The 20,006-nt window shown below is 50.2% G+C and overlaps 1 protein-coding gene across 1 annotated transcript in view; it reads left to right on the forward strand.

The window, feature by feature from the left end:
- Window positions 1-20,006, forward strand: part of SLIT3 (slit guidance ligand 3) — a 594,639-nt gene that overhangs the window by 560,661 nt on the left and 13,972 nt on the right. The window contains exons 27-31 of the mRNA XM_047873095.1: window positions 4,910-5,007; window positions 8,983-9,122; window positions 12,082-12,175; window positions 17,493-17,630; window positions 19,178-19,418. Coding sequence (XP_047729051.1) covers window positions 4,910-5,007; window positions 8,983-9,122; window positions 12,082-12,175; window positions 17,493-17,630; window positions 19,178-19,418 — 711 coding nt within the window. The remainder of the gene's footprint in view (window positions 1-4,909; window positions 5,008-8,982; window positions 9,123-12,081; window positions 12,176-17,492; window positions 17,631-19,177; window positions 19,419-20,006) is intronic.

The following is a 20,006-nucleotide window of genomic DNA, read 5'->3' on the forward strand; positions in this document are numbered from 1 at the left end:
ACATGCCTAGTACAGGCAGAGCGGAAGGGAGCTGGCATCACTGGTCTCCTGTCCCCAGGGGGACTTGTATGTGTAGTGACAAGCTTGAGGGGCAGAATCACTCTGGGGAACAGGGCTCCCTGGTGGTTTTTCAGCTGTAGCTGTGCCTCCAGCAGATAGTGTCAGAGTGCCACCTATGGGCCTGCCATAGGAGAACCCAAGGATTCCCTTTGCAGCCAGCCAGCCAGACGGCCTTGCCCCAGGCAGCCACCCCAGATCCATGCATCCTACATGTGCACACGCACAGACATTGCAGGGGAAGTGTAGAAGTGAAGATACCATACTCAGGAGGCCTAGCTCCTCAAACCCACTTGTATTAATTCAGTGGAGAAAACTCAGGCTGTGGAATTATACAGAGGGCACATGTGAACTCCAGCTTTGCTGTTTACTAGCTATGTGGTGATGGCCAGTGGCTGTGCCTCAGCCTTCCCGTGGACAAACCAGGGCCTATTTCACAGGGGTGCTGTGAGAATCAAATGTGCAATAACATATGCAAGGCACCTAGGACAGCTGTTCAGTATGCACTCTGTACACTGGCACATTGCTACATCTCTCTTTACCCTTGCATGCTGGTCCTGATACCAGGATATGGATGGGCCGCCATTAACAGGCAGTATGCTGCTGGTCTCACTAGGGATTCTCAGTCCATGACACTGTGAATTGCCAGAGATCATCAGTTGCTCTCCTGGAATGGTGACATGTGCATTTATAACATCCCTAATACCATACCTATGCGTCGACTGTGGATCAGGCACTCAGCTGGACATTGGCATTTATTCCCTTCTCTGAGTTGTATAATCAACCTTTGAGGTGGGCGGGATCATCCCTATTTGAAAGATAAGGCCACTTGTTCAGACTTTGCTCGTAAGATTCTGAAGGTCTAGCAGAAGAATCTGAACTGAGATTTTGACCTTTACGAAGCTATCGGGCTCATGCAGGCCTGGAGTACCTTAAGGAGGAGGATGATAATGGTGGTGATGGTATGTGATGGTGATGATGGTGATGATGGTGAAGGAATATGAGCAGCCAGCATTTACTGAGTGCCTATTACATACTGACAGTATACTAAACAAGGTACAAGCATTATCCTGCATTCTCCTCATCAAAGCCTAAGGAGACAGGTCCTAAAATGACCTTCATTTTCCAGTTTAGGAAACTGAGATAGTAGGTGAGGGAGTTGGGATTCAGAGCTCAGAACCAATGGATTCCAGAACCCATGTTTTTGACCACTGTATTCACAGTCCATTGAGAAGCACCATGAATGCAGGGTCCCTAGCCATTTGGGACCTAAGTCTCCAGAATAGGGAAAGTAGTTTATGCTGGTGGAAAGAACACCAAGCAGAATGGAAAGAACACTGTGGAACTTGTCCCTACCTGACTGTGTGGCCTGGGACAGCTCCTCCTCTCCTCCCCGTATCAGGTTCAATCTCAAAATGCAGCAGGTAGAAACGAAGAGGTCCTTTAACCTTTAACCCTGGGTTGCATCATACCCCCTGCTCTGCATTTATTCCCTGGCTTTCCCTTCTTCCTGGATTGGAGCCCACCCAGGCAGAGTGACTGAGGTAGTAAGTTCTGGATGAGTTGCTAAGTTGACAATAATCACCAGACACCCACAAAACCAAGTTCAAAGTTCTGGCATTTCTCCATTTATTTCCAGATACTGCAGCGTTTCCATTGACTAGCTGAGTGACCTTGGGAAGCCACAATATTATCCAAAACAGCATGGCCCCCACTGTTCAGTGTTTGGTGGCAGCTACTGGTCATCTATAATGGCAGGCTTTTGTGAAGGAATTTGAGCACATTACCTCATTTAGCACCCCCAGTCACCTTCTGAAATAAGGTCTGTTAACCTCTTTTGGCAGATAAGGAAACTGAGGTTCAAAAAGATCAGATAACTTACCCGAGCTTCCACACCTAGGGAAGCACACAAACTAAACCCAGAGCCCTCCTCTCTCACAGGAAAGTCCCCACACTCAGTGCTCCACTAGGGACCAGGTCCCTCAGAGCCTCACTCCCCACCTGGAGATGTGAAGCATCACACTCACTTGCAGAGCTCCTAGAAGGATTCCGAGTGTCATGTTTGTGCTTCGCCCGCCTTGGTGCCAGGATTCAGCAGACACTTCACAAAGAGACCTGTTTTACAGCTGTTTCGCGTTGGGGGAAATAAGATGTATGTTTGGGCTCGTTCTTTTTCAGCCATTTAGCTTCACGTGTGCATGTTCAGTGTCTACACGCAGTGCTTCTCACGCTGTACTGGCGCGAGAACTACCTGGAGGTCTTAGTAAATGCAGCTTCTGATCCATTAGATCTGAGGTCAGGCCCAAGTTTGTACCTTTCTAACAAGCTCTCAGGGAACGCCGGAGCTACTAGCCTGAGGACCACATTCTGAGTAGCAAGGTCCTGGAGCAGCCCTCCTGGCTGTCTCAGAAAGAGGTTTCCAACAGGGACAGCTACTCCCCGGCTCCTTTAAAAGAAGCCAGAAGCCCCAGCCATGTCCCTGTCTCCCACCTTCCCTCCCTCTCTATTTCTCTCTCTTTCTCTATTTCTCTCTCTCCCATACACACACACAGCAGTGGGGACCAAGGAACATCATAAATCTAGTAGATTTTAGCAAAATGAGGCTGAAGAGAGTTGAATTGAGCTAATTAGCCAGGTATTGAGAATGGTGATTATTTCTCAAGGACACGTAAGTGACAGAAATCCTTACCTCCAGGCCCATTTAGCACATCACCAAGAGCTACGGTCTGCCTCCTGGTTTCTGAGCTCAGTATAAGTGACCCGAGTAGACGTCACCAACCCCACCCCCAGGGGAAGATCCCAGCTGGAGTTCCTGATACTCAAGAGTTCCCCCAGAGCAAAGAAGCTGGCCCAGGCAGGGGCCAGGGAGGCCCTGCCTTGACTTGATCAAGTTCTCTTGTCCTGCTCTTCGTGGCTCATCCATCTAACACACACAAAAACTCCTGAATAATTCGGTACCAACCAAATGCCTGAAAAAAGTCTTTTGAGCTCCCACATTCAGCCCTGCCTCAGACCCCTGTAGTAATCCGCCTCCTCCTCATCCGAATAGCTCTTATTTAGGTTGCTACCATACAAGCCTTGTGCTTTATATATGTGTGATTTATAATATTCATTCCATAGGGTAGGTATTATTCCCATTTTACAGATGATAAAAACAAGGCTCAGAGAGAACTGGTAGTTTCCCCAAGGCACACAGCAGCCAGACTGGAGTGTGTGCTCCAATGTGCTACCCCTGGAGCCCATGTTTTGAGAGGGCAGCATCAGTGACCCAGCAGAGGGGTTCCCAGTGCTGGCTCTGGACTGGATGCCTGGGTTCAGCTGCTGCCTATTCCACTTAACTGCTGTGCAATCTTGGACATATTAGCTCACTTTCCAAGTCTGCCTTCCCAATCTGAAAAGGGCAGTAATAACAATCCTACCGATCGCACAGGGTTGCTGTGAACATTATATGTGATTGTGAATATAAAACACTTAGCGTGAGGCCTGGAATGGAAAATGTTCTCAATAAATTGAGAATGAGTATTGCAGTTTCCGCTGCACGCAATGACTTTGTGTAAGGGATCCCGTGTTGTTCTGGTTTAGGATAAGCCCAGATCCCACATCAAACTGCATTCTCCTTCTCCCCCTCAAGAAAACTCTGACTGGCCGTTAGCTGTGAGGGGGCATGAAGGGAGCCAAGACAGACGTGGCCATGCCTCCTGGCTGCTGGATACTGCAAGGGCTTCAGGGTTGGAGACAGTAGGGAGAGTCGTAGGCCCAGTTGGCAGCGACCTTCGAGCCAGGGAGCCCAGCCCCACTCCGTCACAGGCACTGGCAGCAGCAGAGGCGGGAAGAGGATTTTCTCAAGCAGATGGAGAGCAGGTGGTATGGCAGTGGGAGGGCTCCCGTGATCACCCCCGCCTGGCATGGTGCCCACACCAAGTCCACAGCCCAGAAACAAATACAACGGATGCCTCCCCAGACCCCGCAGGTCCTCTAAGGGACTGCTTGCCAAGACTTGGGTGTAGCACTGGTGTGTCGGTCCCAGGGGAGGGGGTAGTTAGAGCCAGAGGGCCAGCAGGCTGCTCCCCGGTCTTAATGTCCATAGCCTCTGCCTTGGCCTCCCTCCTCAGTGCCTTCATCTTCACTGTCCTTCTGCCTGGCATGCTCCTCCTCACCTACTGCAGTTGACTCCTCAGCTGAAACGTCCCCTCCAGAGGGGCCTACTCCAGAGGAATGCCACCCCACACAAAATTGTCTGTCCCAGAGGTCCTCAATCTGGCCTAACATTAGAATTGCCTGCAGAACTCTAAATACCAACACCTGGGCCCACTTCCAGACCAATTAAAGGTAGATCTCTGTGGAATTGTCACCCTATAGGGGCAAGGTCCTCTGGCCACACTTCAGCCCCAGCCCTCCCTACTCAAATTGTGGATTATATTGAGGCCTCACTGCAGCTAAGAGTACCGTGTCCTCTGCTAGGTAGCTCTGTGAGGTAGGCTGAGAGTTAAAAGGCTTAGATGAGGTCATGGCCAGCCAACCAGGAAGAGATGAAGCTGGAATATGAAACCAGGTTTCCCTGTACCCAAAGCCCATGCTCTTGCCCTGCAGTTCAGGATAAAGAAAAGGATGTGAATTCCAGGAAGTAGGGAATCTGGGGCCTGAACTCCTCAGTTCTCAACCTTCTCTCAGTGTGGAACGGCCAAAAGCAAGGGCCCCCTTTGGCGTCCTCCAAGCCACACAGCAGAGGCCACAGAGAGGCCTTCTGCCTGGCCTCATCCCAGAGGACGCTGGGAACTCCAGGGGGCCTCCTGGTCAAGGCAGCCACTGAAAGCCTCCCTAACCAGGTGCTTCTCCCTTTCCTGCTCCTCAGGGCAAAGACTGCGCTATGCCCATCAACACCTGCATCCAGAACCCCTGTCAGCACGGAGGCACCTGCCACCTGAGCGAAAGCCACAAGGATGGGTTCAGGTAACAGCTCACCCTTGGGCCTTCCCTCCCTCAGGGGGCTTTATAGGCAGACCACTGGGGCAGGCTGATGCACAGCTGTTCACTGAGGGCCTACTGTGTGCCCACACTGTGCCAGGTCTGTTATGCAGATCATCTCAAGGCTCTTCCCACCCTGTAAGGGAGCTACTGTGATCCCTACTATACAAATGAGAAGATTGAGGCACCAACAGGAGCTATTCTTTGCCCACAGTGACACAGTGAGCGTTCCTATGGGGAATTCAGAGAGTCTGTCTCCAGAGCCAGGAGGATACCAAGGGAGGCTAAAGCTGCTGGCACAAATCAGAGAAAGATGGCATGATGGCCCAATCCCCCCCCCCCCCCCCGCAGCATGGCAATTCCACCTCTGTTTCCTGTGTGCTAAAAACAATGATCATAGGTGATATTGACTACATGTTCATCATGTGCCAGGCATGAACTAGCCGTGCAGCCTCTAATTTAAATGCTCACAATGAGCCTACCCACTGCAAGCTGGTACTATCCCCACTTAACAGATGATGAAACTGAGGCACAGAGATTTACTTGCTCTAGGTCACATATCCTGACACATTCCTGGATCTTCCAACCCCACTGCTTTCCTCCGAGGAATTCAGAGCTCAAGAAGAAAAAGGGATAGAAGCCACTTAAGTTTTCCCCATCCCTGTCAATTAGGTGGACTTTCGAGGCCTCTGCCAAACCTCAGGCTCCCTTCCTGCTCCCCCCCAACCCCTTCCCAGCTGCTTTCACGTGTCCAGCTTGCCGGCCCGTGGCCCTGGCAAAAACAGACCTGTGGAAACTGGTTCCTTTAGCACCCCAGTGAGCGAGTGGGTCAGGCAGTAAAGCAGGGGCACCCAGTGCAGAGCTGTGTGTGGATGTCTTAGAGCACAGGTTGCAAACAAGTAGCAAAGGCACTCTGGGTGGGGGAAGGAGGGGCTGCTGTGCCGTCTGTGAAAGAAATCAGGTTCTGGGCCCTAGTTCTTCCGACAGAGCCCAGCCTGCCCCGTGTCCACCTGCCAAGCCAGCCCCATCAAACTCTGGCTCTTAAAAAGTGAAATAAATTCAAGGCCAGGTTTGCTTTCCTGCCTGGAGTCGGCCAAACCACCCACTCCCACCTTCTCACTGGGAGCAGGGGTAAGGAGAAACCACACAGAAATTTCACAGAGGTGGCCACATGGCCCCAGCCAAGAAACACACCTCCAGGGTAAAAGCCTGGCTCTGCCCACCCTGCCCAGAAATGGAGGTCTGCAAGAGTGAGGAGTGCCCCCTGCAGGCGACTGTCTCTCCCCTCCCTGTCCCCCCTCTGCATGTGCCCCCCTCTCTGTCTCTTTGTGGGGTATCTCTCTTCGTCTCTGGAACTGCAGGTGAGCAGAAGGAACCTTCCTGGTTTCCACCTTCCGTTGTTGAGATTTGAATGAACTGGAAATACTTTTAGAATTTAATTTTCAAGGAAAAGGGCCCAAATCTACAGGATTAGGGAAATGGGGTAGAGGATTAAAGCAATGAGGCCCACATGCTGGGGAAAGCATAGTTTGTGTGGGCCTGCCAAGGGGCAGGAGCACTCCCCCTCACTAGGTTAGCACCTGATAGGTTGGCAAAGGGAGGGACACCTATCAGGGAAGCTTTGCTCCCTTTTTCCCTCCTGTGTCCGTTTGCTGGGGCTGCCATAACCAAGCAGTGCACCAGGACGGCTTGGACCAACAGAAATGTATTCCCTCACATTTCTAGAAGCCAGAAGTCCAAACTCAAGGTGTCAGCAGAGCCACACTGGCTTTCAAACCTGTAGCGGAAGATCCTTCCTTGCCCCTTCCTAGCTTCTGGTGGTGGCTAGTGATCTCGGGCCTTCCTCACTGCAGCCTTCATCCTTATGTGGCATTCACCCTGTGTCTCTGTCTCCACATGGCCATCTTATAAGGATGGCAGTAGATCTGGGGCCCACCCTACTCCAGTATAACCTCATCAGAAATGACATCTGCAAGGACCTTATTTCCAAATAAGGTCACATTCTGAGGTGCTGGGGGTTAAGACTTCCAGATACCTTTTTGAGGGGACACAATTCAACCCATAACATGTCTTGTGAGTGATAATTTTGGAAGTTTCACCTACCTCTTCATCAGATGCTTTGCTCATCTTGATGCATTATCTGATCAGAAAAAGAGCAAAGACTGGCAGAGCTGGCCGGGCAGGAGACTAAGACGGCCCCACAGCTCACTGGGTGCCCCTGGAGTTTCCTTGACACCCCCCAGCCAAGGTTTCCAGGGAGGGCAGAGGAGACTTTAGTCTCCTTCCCTCCCTCTGTCTACTCCATGAGCATCCCAACCCCTAAGAGCCATCTACATCCCACTTTCATGCAACCCTAAGACTTTGGGGACAGCCAGAGTAACTCCTTTCAGGAAAATAGGCAACACTATGGTTTCAGACCCTTAAAAACCTACTGTCCGTCCAGCTCTGAAGAAATCACTTTTCCTGAACTTCCAGGGTCCCTCCTAGAAAAAAGAAATACATCATTTTGCTCCACCCCAAGAGCTCAGACCGAAGAACCTTTTGTAGAAAACATGACATGGTGGGCACCTGGGTGGCTCAGTCAGTTAAGTGCCCAACTTTGGCTCAGCTCGTGACCTCATGATTCCTTAGTTCGAACCCTGAATTGGGCTCTCTGCTGTCAGCACAGAGCCTGCTTTGATCCTCTGTCCCCCACTCTTTCTGCCCCTCCCCTGCTTGTTCTTTCTCTCAAAATAAATTTAAAAACTTAAAAAAGAAAAGAAAATATGACATGGTTTTCAGGTTGTAGAGGAAAGGAGGTTAAGTAAGATTCCAGAAATCCACTTCCTATTAGTTTAGTTTTATAGCTAAATCCCAAATCGGAGGAATCTGTGAAACAGAGAGAGGCCTGGAATTCTGGGCCCGAAGCTGGAATGGGGTGTAAATCCCTGACCAGGGGGCTGGGCCACAGAGGGAGTAAGTAAGTGCCTGCAGCTCATTTAGTCAGCATTTGTCTCCCGCATGCCCCTTCCTAAACTCCCCTGGCCCCTTCTCATCTGCTCAGCTATATCTATCCTGACTTAGTTTGCAGGCCTAATCCTGGGGTGTGGTCAGGGTTGGGCAGAGGATGCAGGAAGTTTGAGGTTTGTATCTAAGAGCTGTAGCTCTCCAGATCCTCCCACCCCATCCCCTTATCTGGAAAAAGCTGGAGGGAACAGTGGCATCTCTGAGAAAGGTTAAGGAGGCTGAGTGTGGAAGTCATCTAGAACTGAAGCTAATACATTCTGAGTCTTTTCTATGTACTAGGTCTCCTCCTAAGCCTTTTACTTATATAATCTTCTTTTATTCCCCACAACCAACCTGGAGGTAAATGATATTACCCTAGTCCATAGATGTGGAAACTGAGACACAGAATTTAACTAATTTTCCTAAGATCGAATACCTAGGAAGTGGCAGACTCAGACTTCATTCCCAAGAAACTGGGCTGCAGATCCTGATCTTGGCCACTTTGTCCTATTCCTGTTCAAGGTAGAGAGGCTTTCCTGGAGTAGGAAGTCGCTCAAAGGGGGGTGTTTGTTATGCCCTTTATCCCTTTGTCTACAAACCACTCCCCGGAGAAGAGGGGAAGGAAGACAGCTGGAGGAATTTAAAGTCTATCCCGGGGAAAGCACTTCCAGCTGGGGGGATGGTGAGGGGGCATTGCTGGTGAGAACTCCCCAGAGCTAACGCAGCCATCCACGGCCAGGGGAGATGGAATTCTGCCCAGAGATAGGGTCTAGATGAAATGACCTCTCGGGCTCCTGAGGGTCTTCCTGCTCAGGACCCCAAGGCTTCAAGTATCCAGAGTGCTGCCTCGGACCTCCATCCAGAGAGAAACCTGACTAATTATATCCCCCCAACATTCTTTTCTGCCACTCCAACCCCACCCAACACTCCTTATTCCCTGGCTCCCCTTCTTCCCCACCCCACACACCCCCAAAGCTGCTCCTGCCCTCTGGGCTTTGAGGGGCAGCGGTGTGAGATCAATCCAGATGATTGCGAGGACAACGACTGTGAGAACAATGCCACCTGTGTGGATGGGGTCAACAACTACGTGTGCGTCTGCCCTCCTAACTACACAGGTAAGGTCCCCTGGTGCCTGTGCATGGTGGCAGGCCAGGTGTCATGCACTAAGGAATGCTGTTATCTTAGTTTTCAGGGCCTGCACCCACTCCCCTGTGGACAGAGATGTGAATCCCCAAAACCTGGTGCTGTGCCATGACGGGCTTCCCAGAGGCCCTCTCTGTTTGCTTGTCCACCCTTACCACCTGCCCCAACCCTGCACGTCTCTAGCTCCTCCCTACTTTGAGACAGGTTCCCAGGGCAAGTTTGCTATCCATTCCATTAGCCTTCCCCTCCTCTGGGAACTGGAGACCCAGTGGCGATTGAAGCTAGTGAGAGGGGCTTGCATTACATTTAATCTTCATTCAGTTCTAGTCTGCTTTCTCTAGAAATTTACTTTCCAGACACTTTCCAGCTAGGAACTGGAGACACAAAAATGACCAAGACAAAGTCCCCTCTGATCAGAAGGCTCATTGTCAAGTAGAGGGAGACATGTATTCAGTAGAACGAGACTATAACACCTGGAAGCCTGGGGGTCGTGGGGTCACAGAGGATGAACCTAACCCAGCTGGGGAATAAAAGAAGGCTCCCCACAGGTTGTTCCTCAGGATAATCATCCTACCCACCCATCCCCAAAACACAACACCTTTATTTCCTATATTAACAGCTCCTAATGAGGACAGTTAAATATACCACTAGATTATGAAGCAAAATGCACCTCAGTGGTGCAAGCACAACCTCCTTTGTTATAGGATCCACCTAAAGTGGCATATCCCAAAATGGAATTCCATGAGTTCTTTGAGGAAAAGGCTCCATAAACAAAAAGTTGGGGAAACGCTGTATGTAATACTAGCTCTCTTCCACGTGATACAAATGAGCCTATTAAAGGTTTTCACAATTCCTGTTTGAAACAATGCTATTTAACTTCTTTTAACCCAGTAAGTTTCAAATTTATTTTAAGTCAGAACTTCCCTCCTACCCTACCCCCAAACTCCTTCCCAACCCCGGACATCCTGTGTTGCAAGAAACATATTTTAGGAAACACCAACCTAAGGTGAGGATGAAAATAAGGACCATGCAACCCAGGGACTGCCACACCCTACCCTGCTGGCACCTGGCATGATGTCAAGAGTGAGGTAGGGGATGGGATATACAGATGCTGATTAGAAGCCTACAGAGAAGGAAGCCAGCTAGCCCCCATTGCTCCTCAGGGTCCTGTGGCTGACACAGACCTCAAGCCCATTGGCCATGTATTCCCCAAGCACATTCTTGGGACTGTGGTGGAGCGTGCCAAGACCAACTGAGAAAACCACCTGCTCTGCTTACTCCTCACCTCTTGGGGTCCCAGAGAAGGCTTTACGCTTGGGGAAAGTGCAGGGAAATCTGCTGAAGGTCTACTTCCCTTACCCCTTATACCTTCCATCTTTGCAGAGAGGAGTTGTAGCCAAGAGTTAAAGTAGCAAGAGGCAACACTTATTATGCTCCTACTGTATACAGAGCACTGAATTAACTAACAGGGATACCAAGAAGTCTAAAGTATACCCTCCGGCCACAAGGGGCATCTGGTCTACCTAAGATGAGAGGAGGGGTTATGTAGGGCCAAATCATTGGTCCGGAAGGATCTGCTCACTGCCAGAAGAGAGACAGTAAAAATCTCAGCAGTTAAAAAAAGAAGGCAAAGGGACTCAGAATAGGCTTTGGGGCAATGGGCAGTGGAAGGGGGACTGAGGACACACTTGTTGAGGTGGTTTCCTGCCCCAGTGGAATAGCCTAGCCTGTGTCTGCAGGTGACTGAAGTGCACCTCTGCCCGAGAATGGGTTGTCATGGTTTTCTCTGTCCCAGAAAATGTTGCCAGTCCCACACAAACACCTGTGTGCCTCTCTGGGTGTCTCCAGGAAGTGAGGAAGAGGAAAAGGCTTATAAAGAACACAGTGCCCTCTGTGGTCTTGAGAGGCTGGCAAAATGAGGACAGGGTCGGGGTGGGCTTGTCCCCACCACAGCAGAGAACAGACTCTGGGGCTGTGGATGTCATTCATCTCCTCCCCAGCCGCCCTCAGGACCTTCCTCTGCCCTGTCCCTGCAGCTTTCTCTGCCCCTATTCCCACCCCAACCTCTGAGAGAAATTCCGTGGGTGAAGCTTTCCTCTATCACTGTCCACCTGGCCATGTGGAATTTAAGGGAACCCAAAGCTCAGGGGTGCATCTGCCACTGCCCTCACCCCTGCCATCCTGTCTCACTTCCCTCCACATTCCCAAAACACATCTCCAATGGCGTGAGCTTTGGGGAGCTTGGACATGCAAGGACCTCCCTGGGTATTTACGACCTGTTCTTCATTTCTTGGCACGATGAATTTCAAAGGGAGTGTATTCAGAGACCTAAACATTAAATTCCTTTCATATTTTCTTCTTTGATAAAATCCAGGGTGCTTACTTATCTACAGCAGGTGCACTGTGCTGCTAAGCCATGTCCACTCCTCCAGGAAGCCTCTGGGCTTCCACAGAGTTTATCCCTGTGGTCACACATCTCTATGTTACAGTCACCTACTGATTTATAGATCTCCCCCACTAGACTAGGGGGAAGACAAGACCTGGTCACTGTTGTGTCCCTAGTACCCATCACAGTGTCTACCACACAAGAGGTGCTTAGTAAATTGATGGGGAATGAAAAAAACAACTAAACACAGCCCAAAGTCAGGGGCTGATGTCCTACAGTTTCAGCTGCAGCAGCCCCTTAATGGTCAGGTGAAATAGCCCAATGATGGTGCTATGACAGTGCCCAGGGAAAATCCCAGAACCTTCCCATTGTTACCACTAGGGAGACTGAAAAAGAGGTACAGCAGAAAGGATACATTGAGAGAGCAAATGCAGAGTGCCTGAGATCCATGACCTCCCAACAGGGGGCTGGTTGGACCTGACCTTCTAGTCAGGGTATCCCCCAGGTCCTCCCAGGTGCCTGAGCTTTCTACCCACCCCCACCAGGTGAGCTGTGCGACGAAGTGATTGACCACTGTGTGCCCGGGATGAACCTCTGTCAGCATGAGGCCAAGTGCATCTCCCTGGACAAAGGATTCAGGTGAGGCTTGGCTTTGTGTCCCCAGCAGCACAGGCTCCTGAGGACTCTGCCTCAAATTGGTCCCTTTCCATTTTCCTTCTCCTTCCCTCTCCCGATCTCTCTCTCTGCCTATTACTTGTACATTACCATGTGTTTCTCTGTGTCTCTGACTAGTCATAGTCTAATTCTCTGTCTCACTGTCTCTATGCACGTGCCTCTGTCTCTTTGTGATTATTTCTCTTTGGAAGTCTCTATCTCTCTGTGTGTGTTGATAGATATATAGAAATAAAGATATCCCTCTTTCCTTTATACCTCTCCTTCCTACTCTCCCCATTTCTGCCCCTACCCCCCGCACACCAGCATAGCTTTCCTTTCCAGAGCTAATATGGTAGAACAATCCCACTGATGAAGCTGAGTCCAAAGGTTAGTTGGTCACCTTCCTTGTGTGCATCCTTCCCAGTGTTGTGCCCTCTGTGGCTCCAGCAAGTTTACCAGTTTATGCATCTGTGTATGTTAGGGGGTCGGGGAGAGTGAGCACTGACTCAGTTCAGCAGCCACAGCCATTTGTGGAGCTGTCTCCGTGGTAAGCAGCAGAGCCTATAGCAGCTAGGGGATTCCAGGAACAATTCTAAGGGTGGAAAAAGAATTTGCCTCAGGAGAAGGCACCAGTTCCAGAGCCTGAGACTCAAACAACACCCCTGGGAAATCACTTCTGGGCTCTGTCCCTACTTCTTCCCTCCATTCTCCTTCATGAAAGCATGTGCCATTGCCTCTTCTAGAGAAAACCCTGAGACCCTTGAGTCCTGGGATTACAGTAGGGACATCCCAGGGAGCCAAAATAGTCTCCCCTAAACACTCTCCCAAAGCTGCTTTGCACACACAGTTGCTTCCCCTCATCTCCAACAGGCTCAGTCCAACACTGAAGGGTGGGTGGAAGCTTCTAGCACCAGAGAGTTTGGGGGAGCAGACAAAGACCAGAGCATCTGGGGAAACCCCAGATGAGCCTTCAGCAAAGATACCTGAAGTGACTCTACAGAGTCACCCTAAAGATGAGGGATGTGGGTCTGAAGCTCGATGCCTATGCTGAGAAGTCTTTAATGAGAATCCTGACCAGCATTTCGTCTAGTAGCCTCTTCAGCCTCTGAGGGATGAAGCTCATGGTCTGGGTCTAAAATGTCTCCAGGATCTGTCATCAGTTTGAGTCTGTCTAGCTTCAGTCATAAGGCAGAGAGTTCCCAGATTCCAGGGTTTTTGAGACTATGATGCTATACTGCAAAACTTAGCACTTTATGGAAAACAAGGATTTTAGAAAGCCTGAGACTAATGACATCATAAAGTCACAGAATCTTAGGACTCTTAGATTCATAAATCTCTAAGACTTGAACTTGAGAACTCTTAGGATCCTAGAATCTAAGAATGATGGGTCCTAGTTGTTGTCCCCTGGTGAGCCAATCCTTCAGTCCTCAAATTCTCATTGTGGTGAGTGTAGTGGGTACTATAAGAGGTTTTTGATTCCCTCCCTTTCAAGGCCCTTGACATGGACTTGGGGGTGGCGGGGGGGGGGGTGGGATTTGACACAAAACAAATGTTTAGAAATTTCTGGAGCCCTCAACTCTGGCTCTGAGTGCTGCCGGGGTGTTGAGGAGGGGAGGGAAGAACCTGCTGAAGCAAAGAGAAGCCCTCCACATACTTTAGGAGGTGAGCTGTGACATTAACATCAAAGGATGGGTGAGATTTGAATGAGCTGAGAAAGGGAGGGAGGGCCCCACCAGTGGGAGAAGAATCTAGAGTAGGTGCAGGTGAGAGGGGGACATGAGCATGTCTTGTCTGGTGTTTTCCTTCCCTATTTTGACATCTCAAGTCTGGAGTTCATCACCAGGGAAAATGCAAGAGGCATGTTAGGGGCTCTGGTTTTGCTGAGAACAAAGGAAACTTCAGTGTTTCCATGCATGAACCGTCATTCAAATCTCTCTTATCTGCCCTGGTCCCCTCTGAGAGGGGTTAGGTGGGCTCTTAGGCAGTTGAGCTACTAGAGTATAAGTAAGGGTGAGGGATGCCTCCCAACCCCATTTTCCCACTCCCAGATTTGACTTCAACTCAGGGCTGCTCTTTAACTGAAGGAAGAGGCGCAGGTGGGGAGAAGAGATGCATGGAACACAAACTTGAACCCAAAGCACAGCAGGCTGCACTGACCAGCAGCATGCTTTGGGCATGCCTACAAGGGGCAACAATAGTGACCAGGCATCTGAGCTGTGAAGAAGTGGTAGAGTATCCATAGCTGGAAAGGAGATCAGTGGCATTGTTCAAGCTCAGCGGATGCTGGCCTGACAGAGCACAGTGAGCATGAAAACTGGTCAGAAGTGGTCCAGGGTATTGGTCTGGGGTCGGGGTGCGAGGAGCTTGGGACCAGAGACATAAGCAGGGCCAGAGATCATGATCCTCTGGTACTTCTCCCTAGAAACCTCATTCTACTTGAGTTCTAGGGGAATACAGAATAGGATACAGAATAGAAAGAATATAGAATGTAGAAGGAAACCAGTCTTGCTTTCATATTCTTGAGATAATGTATTTATGCACAGTGTCTCCTAGAATCCTGAAGAGGTCTACAGGCCACCTCAATAATGTGAATTTTGTTTTATTAAAATACATTTAGGTAAAAAAATCCCTTCTCCCAATGAAACATTTCCTAATTTTATCCCCCTCGTCTCCCCTCCCCTCTCATCACCTACATCCCAAGGCAGGCTGCAGGGACAGTAACAAGAGACAGTCAGTTGGTGCAACCTTTGCCCAAGTTTGAAGATGTTTATCCTTGAAGATTTCCTTATGTATGTTTTAATGAGGCTGCAACGCAACATAACAGATAAAACTGTATAACTATCCGTGATATAAACACTGAAATCATAATATACCAAAACCCTGACAATAATGAAGAACACTCCCATGAACACTGAAAGTGACAATGACAAAAACACAGATCACGATGATTAACATGCACTGAAGACTTACTCTGTGTCAGGCACACTGGCCTATCTCCTGTAACGCTCCACAATCTTAGGCTGTAGAAACAGCGGTCTGCTTTCTGGGTAGGGGCTGAGGCACGGCGAGGTGAAGTAAGCTCCCTGTGCACGCACACACAGAAACAGCTGGGGCTGCAAGTCAATCCTGACCTGACTCTGGAGACTCCCAAAGTCCTGGAACCAAGTACATCACTTGGTTACACCCCCTTGTCCAGAATCAATAGGTCATATACATAACAAAATCGTATAAGCCTTACACTTTTGAGGAAAGGTAAGGGGAGAACATTTGAGAACACCAGGGAAGGCAGGTTGTACCAGCAGACGCTTCTCTTTAGCAGATGAAGAAATGTAGGGTAGATCCTTGCTTTGGGAGGGAGGTGCAGGAACCAGCAGCATCACAGGGCAGCTTGTTGGGAGTGCTAATTCCCAGACCCCACCCAAACTCCCAGATCAGAAGCTGTACGTTCACAGAATGCCCAGGGGCTTTGTTTGAAAAGCAAGGGTGTGAAGAGGGCTATAGCATTGACAGTCTCCACACCTCCATTGCTCCTTCTGCACATCTGTGTCTGCGAGGAACCAGGTCTTCCCTGATTCCTCATGAAGACCTCCTCAGCCACCTTGACTCCATGCCTAACACGCTAGATTTTACCCTGCAAGCACTGAGCGGCAGTTGTTGCCTTGGAGAGGCTCATAAGGCTTGAGTTGCTCTGCAGGTACTTAGAATTCAGGAGACACAAAGACAAATGCCTACAGGGGCCAGGCTTACCACTAGCAGAGTGTATTGACCACATGCCCTGACAAAGCCTTGCCCAATCTGTTTCTTTAATTTTTTTTAATGTTTATTTATTGTTGAAAATCAGAGAGAGTCAGAGTGTGAGCAGGGGAGCAGCGAGAGAGGGAGAAGGAGACACAGAATCTGAAGCAGGCTCCAGGCTCTGAGCTATCAGCACAGAGCCCGATGCGGGGCTCCAACTCACAAACTGCGAGATCATGACCTAAGCCGAAGTTGGACGCTTAACCGACTGAGCCATCCAGGTGCCCCCAATCTGTTTCTTTAAAAGACTAGGGTGGAGTGTGGGCTCTGACATGGAAGTTCACACCTTCTGGTGCAGCAGTAGGTCAAGTATTTCAAATTTACCCTTCAAATAAGTAAAGGTGAGGGGCGCCTGGGTGGCTCAGTCAGTTAAGCATCCGACCTCAACTCAGGTCACAATCTCGCGGTTCATGAGTTCAATCCCCATGTCAGGCTCTGTGCTGACAGCTCAGACAGAGCCTGGAGCATGCTGCGGATTCTGTGTCTCCCTCTCTCTCTGCCCCTCCCCCCGCTTGTACTGTCTTTCTCTCTCTCTCTCTCTTCCAAAAAAAAAAAAAAGTAAACATTAAAAAAAATAAGTAAAGGTGAACAGGTCAGATCTTAGCAGGTATCAGTTCTGAATGCAGGCTCAGTAAGTCCTCTGATTCTAGAACTTGTCCTTCTCCAGGGATACCCCACCCCCCAAGTGTCTACCTAGCCATGAATCCACAGCACAAACTATGCTCTGCCAACCAACCCCAGCAATGCCAGGATCCACTTATGATTCCACTGTATCCACAACTGCAGGGAGAGGAGCAAGGCGGGGGAGGAGCAAGGAGAGGGGGGAGGGAGGACCATCCCTTTGTCCCGATGCTTCCCCTGTCAGTCTCCTCTGTCCCATGTGTATTCAGAGGTCTTGCTTCCCTCTCCATCTTGGCCACCTGTCCCACCTTCCTCCTTTTCCTCTGCTATAGTTATTATTTCTATTCTGGCCAGTAGAATTCAGTGGGTGGGCCCAGAGAGGTGCGCAGGCTCCAGCCTGCAGGAGGCAGAAGAGCCAGGAAGTGTTTGTGTCCACCTGTGCCCGTAGGTAACACGGTGCCTTCAGGTCTGTTTCTTGCTGGAACTTTGGCACAGTGTCACCCAGGTGGAGGAGCCCAGGGATGCATGTTCCGGGCGCATGCTCAGGGAGGCCCCACGTGAGGTGCACCTCTCGGGTGTGCACCTGGGCCAGCAGGGCCGGTGGGGGCAGAGAGAGGGTGCTGCAGCTCCCATCCTCTTCCCTGAGGAGCAGCACATCAGCAGCCCCACCACCCACTCCTGAAAACAGGAGTCACCACATGAAGCAAGCAAACGTCAGCTTGCAGGGACCCAGAGCCCATGGATGGCCAGTGAAACCAACTGTGGGCCAGGCTTTGGGGAGTCCTCAAGAGTTGAGAGGGACTTAGGAACATCGGTAGACAGAGACGACACAGGGCCACCTAGAAGCAGCCTGGCACATGGACAGCCTTGCTCTGCTGTGTTCCAGGTGTGAATGTCCCCCTGGCTACAGCGGGAAGCTCTGCGAGGTGGACAATGATGACTGCGTGAACCACAGGTGCCGCCACGGGGCCCAGTGCGTGGATGCAGTCAACAGCTACACATGCATCTGCCCCCAGGGCTTCAGGTATGGTGGAGGGGCCCCTCGGGAAGGGGCCTGCAGGCTGGGGACTGGTGAGCTAAGGCAGGCTCACCCATGCCCAGGTAGCCCTAGCCCTGGGCCTCCTGAGTCTCCTTGGAAGGTCAGTCCTTCCTTGTCAAAGACCGGATGTTGTCAACCCCGTGTTATAGACAGAAGAGCCATCCAGGGCACCCATGTGGGAGTTGGACTTAGGGTCCAGCTCACTTAATGTCAAGCTTGGGCATGATTCCTTCTAATGGAAGATGCTACCATCTTGGAGCTCAGCTTACAGGGTAGGGGTAGCCACATGGCCACACTGGCAGGAATCTTATTTTAGGCTGGAGAACAAAAACCTTGTGCCCTAATGGTAAAAAATGGAGGCAAATAGGAGAGCTTGGGGTTAGTCTCTGGAATCACTGAAGCCAGAAGAGAAGGAGGGGATGGGAAGCACTGGCCAGGGGGTCAGGAGAGGTCCATGGGGTATATACAAGGAGAAACTGGGTTCCAGCCCTCACACCTACACTGCCTGGAAGGGAAGGGTGTAGGGGGCACTGGAGGGGAGGCAAGGGCCAGACCTGAAGTGGCGGGGGAGGGGGCGGCCTGGGGACAATTCCATGTACATCAGTACTTGCTGCATGACATAAATCCAACTACGCAAATGAGCCTTGGTCATAGACTCTGAGAAGGAACCACTCTGAAAAGGCCAGTTTTTCCAAAGCCTGATTGAGACCATGTTGAGGCTTGGGAACATATAAATTCCTGAGGCCCACCCCAGAGCTACTAAATTAGAATGGGGGCAGAAAGAAGGGGCTAGAAATCTGCACTTTTTTTTTTAATGTTTTTAAATTGTGGTAAGATATACATAACATAAGATTTACCATCTTAACCATTTTTCCATGTACGGTTCAGAGGCATTAAGTGCACTTCCATTATTGTGCAGCCAATACCACCATCCATCTCCAGAACTTTTTTAATCTTGCAAAACTGAAACTCTGTCTCCATTAAACACTAACTCCCCATTCCCCCTCCCTATGGCCCCTGGCAGCCACCATTCTACCTTCTGACCCTATAAATTTGACCGTTCTAAGTGCCTCATAAAAGTGGAGCCACACAGTATTTGTGTTTTTGTGACTGCTTTATTTCACTCGGCATAATGTCCTCAGGGTTCATCCATGTTGTAACAGGTGTCAGAATGTCCTCCCTTTTTAAGGCTGAATAATATCCCATCGTATGCATGTGCCACATTTTGTGTATCTACTCGTCTATGGATGGATGAGAATCTGGGCTTTTAACAAATTCATCCAGATGTTTCTGATGACACTGAAACTTGGGGGCCAGCACTCTCATGCAGCCCTATTATTTTTAAAATGGGGAAACTGGGGCTTAGGGAAGGAAAAGCTTTTCCCCAGTTGGTGGTAGGACTGGAACAAGTCCCAGTTACCATCTTTCTTCCCTCTCTCTGCTGGTGGCTCTTTGGCCCAAATAACTATGATTGTCTCCCCACACTGTTCTTTCCTCATCCCTCCTCCATCCCTCCTCTCCCCTCCCCACAGCGGGCTCCTCTGTGAGCAACCCCCACCCATGGTCCTGCTTCAGACCAGTCCCTGTGACCAGTATGAGTGCCAGAACGGGGCCCAGTGCATCGTGGTACAGCAGGAGCCGACCTGTCGCTGCCCCCCAGGCTTCGCCGGCCCGAGGTGCGAGAAACTCATCACTGTCAACTTTGTGGGCAAAGACTCCTACGTGGAACTAGCCTCCGCCAAGGTCCGGCCCCAGGCCAACATCTCCCTGCAGGTGCGCCCCGCCCCTATGTGCCCCCCAAGCTCCAGTTGTTCTGAGAACAGCTGTTGTTCTACAGACAACTCTTGACTGGCTTTCACTGCTAATAGCAGTCCCCACGTGCAGCCTTTTCCATTCATTTATCTAGAAAATATTCACTCAAATATTATATGTCAGACACTGTGCTAACAATGGGGATTCAGTGATGGACAAGACAGAGCCCCTTGCCCAGGGGAAGTTGACAAGCAGAGGGGCCAGTGGCAACTCTGGGTGTTGTGGGAGCACATAGGTGGGACGGAGCTCCCTCGCCCGCTGACAAGAATGGGATAGGCTCCCCAGAGGCAGTGGCAACTAAACTGAGATCTCAAGGATGAGTAGGAGTTTGCCTGGAGAAGGATAGAAGAATGAGGGGCTGGCAGAGCAGGATGAAGAGGGGATGCCATCTAGCCTGAGACATCGGCATGTACAAAGGCCCAGAGGCACAAACAAGCAGGGCCTTTTTCAGGGAATGAAAAACCACTTAGTAGGAACCAAATTCTTTTCCAGCTAACTTCTTTCAGGTTCCTTACCTGTGGACCTGAGCAAAGTTATTCCAAAATGCAT

Source organism: Prionailurus viverrinus, chromosome A1, assembly GCF_022837055.1.
Source record: "Prionailurus viverrinus isolate Anna chromosome A1, UM_Priviv_1.0, whole genome shotgun sequence".
Lineage (NCBI taxonomy): Eukaryota > Metazoa > Chordata > Mammalia > Carnivora > Felidae > Prionailurus > Prionailurus viverrinus.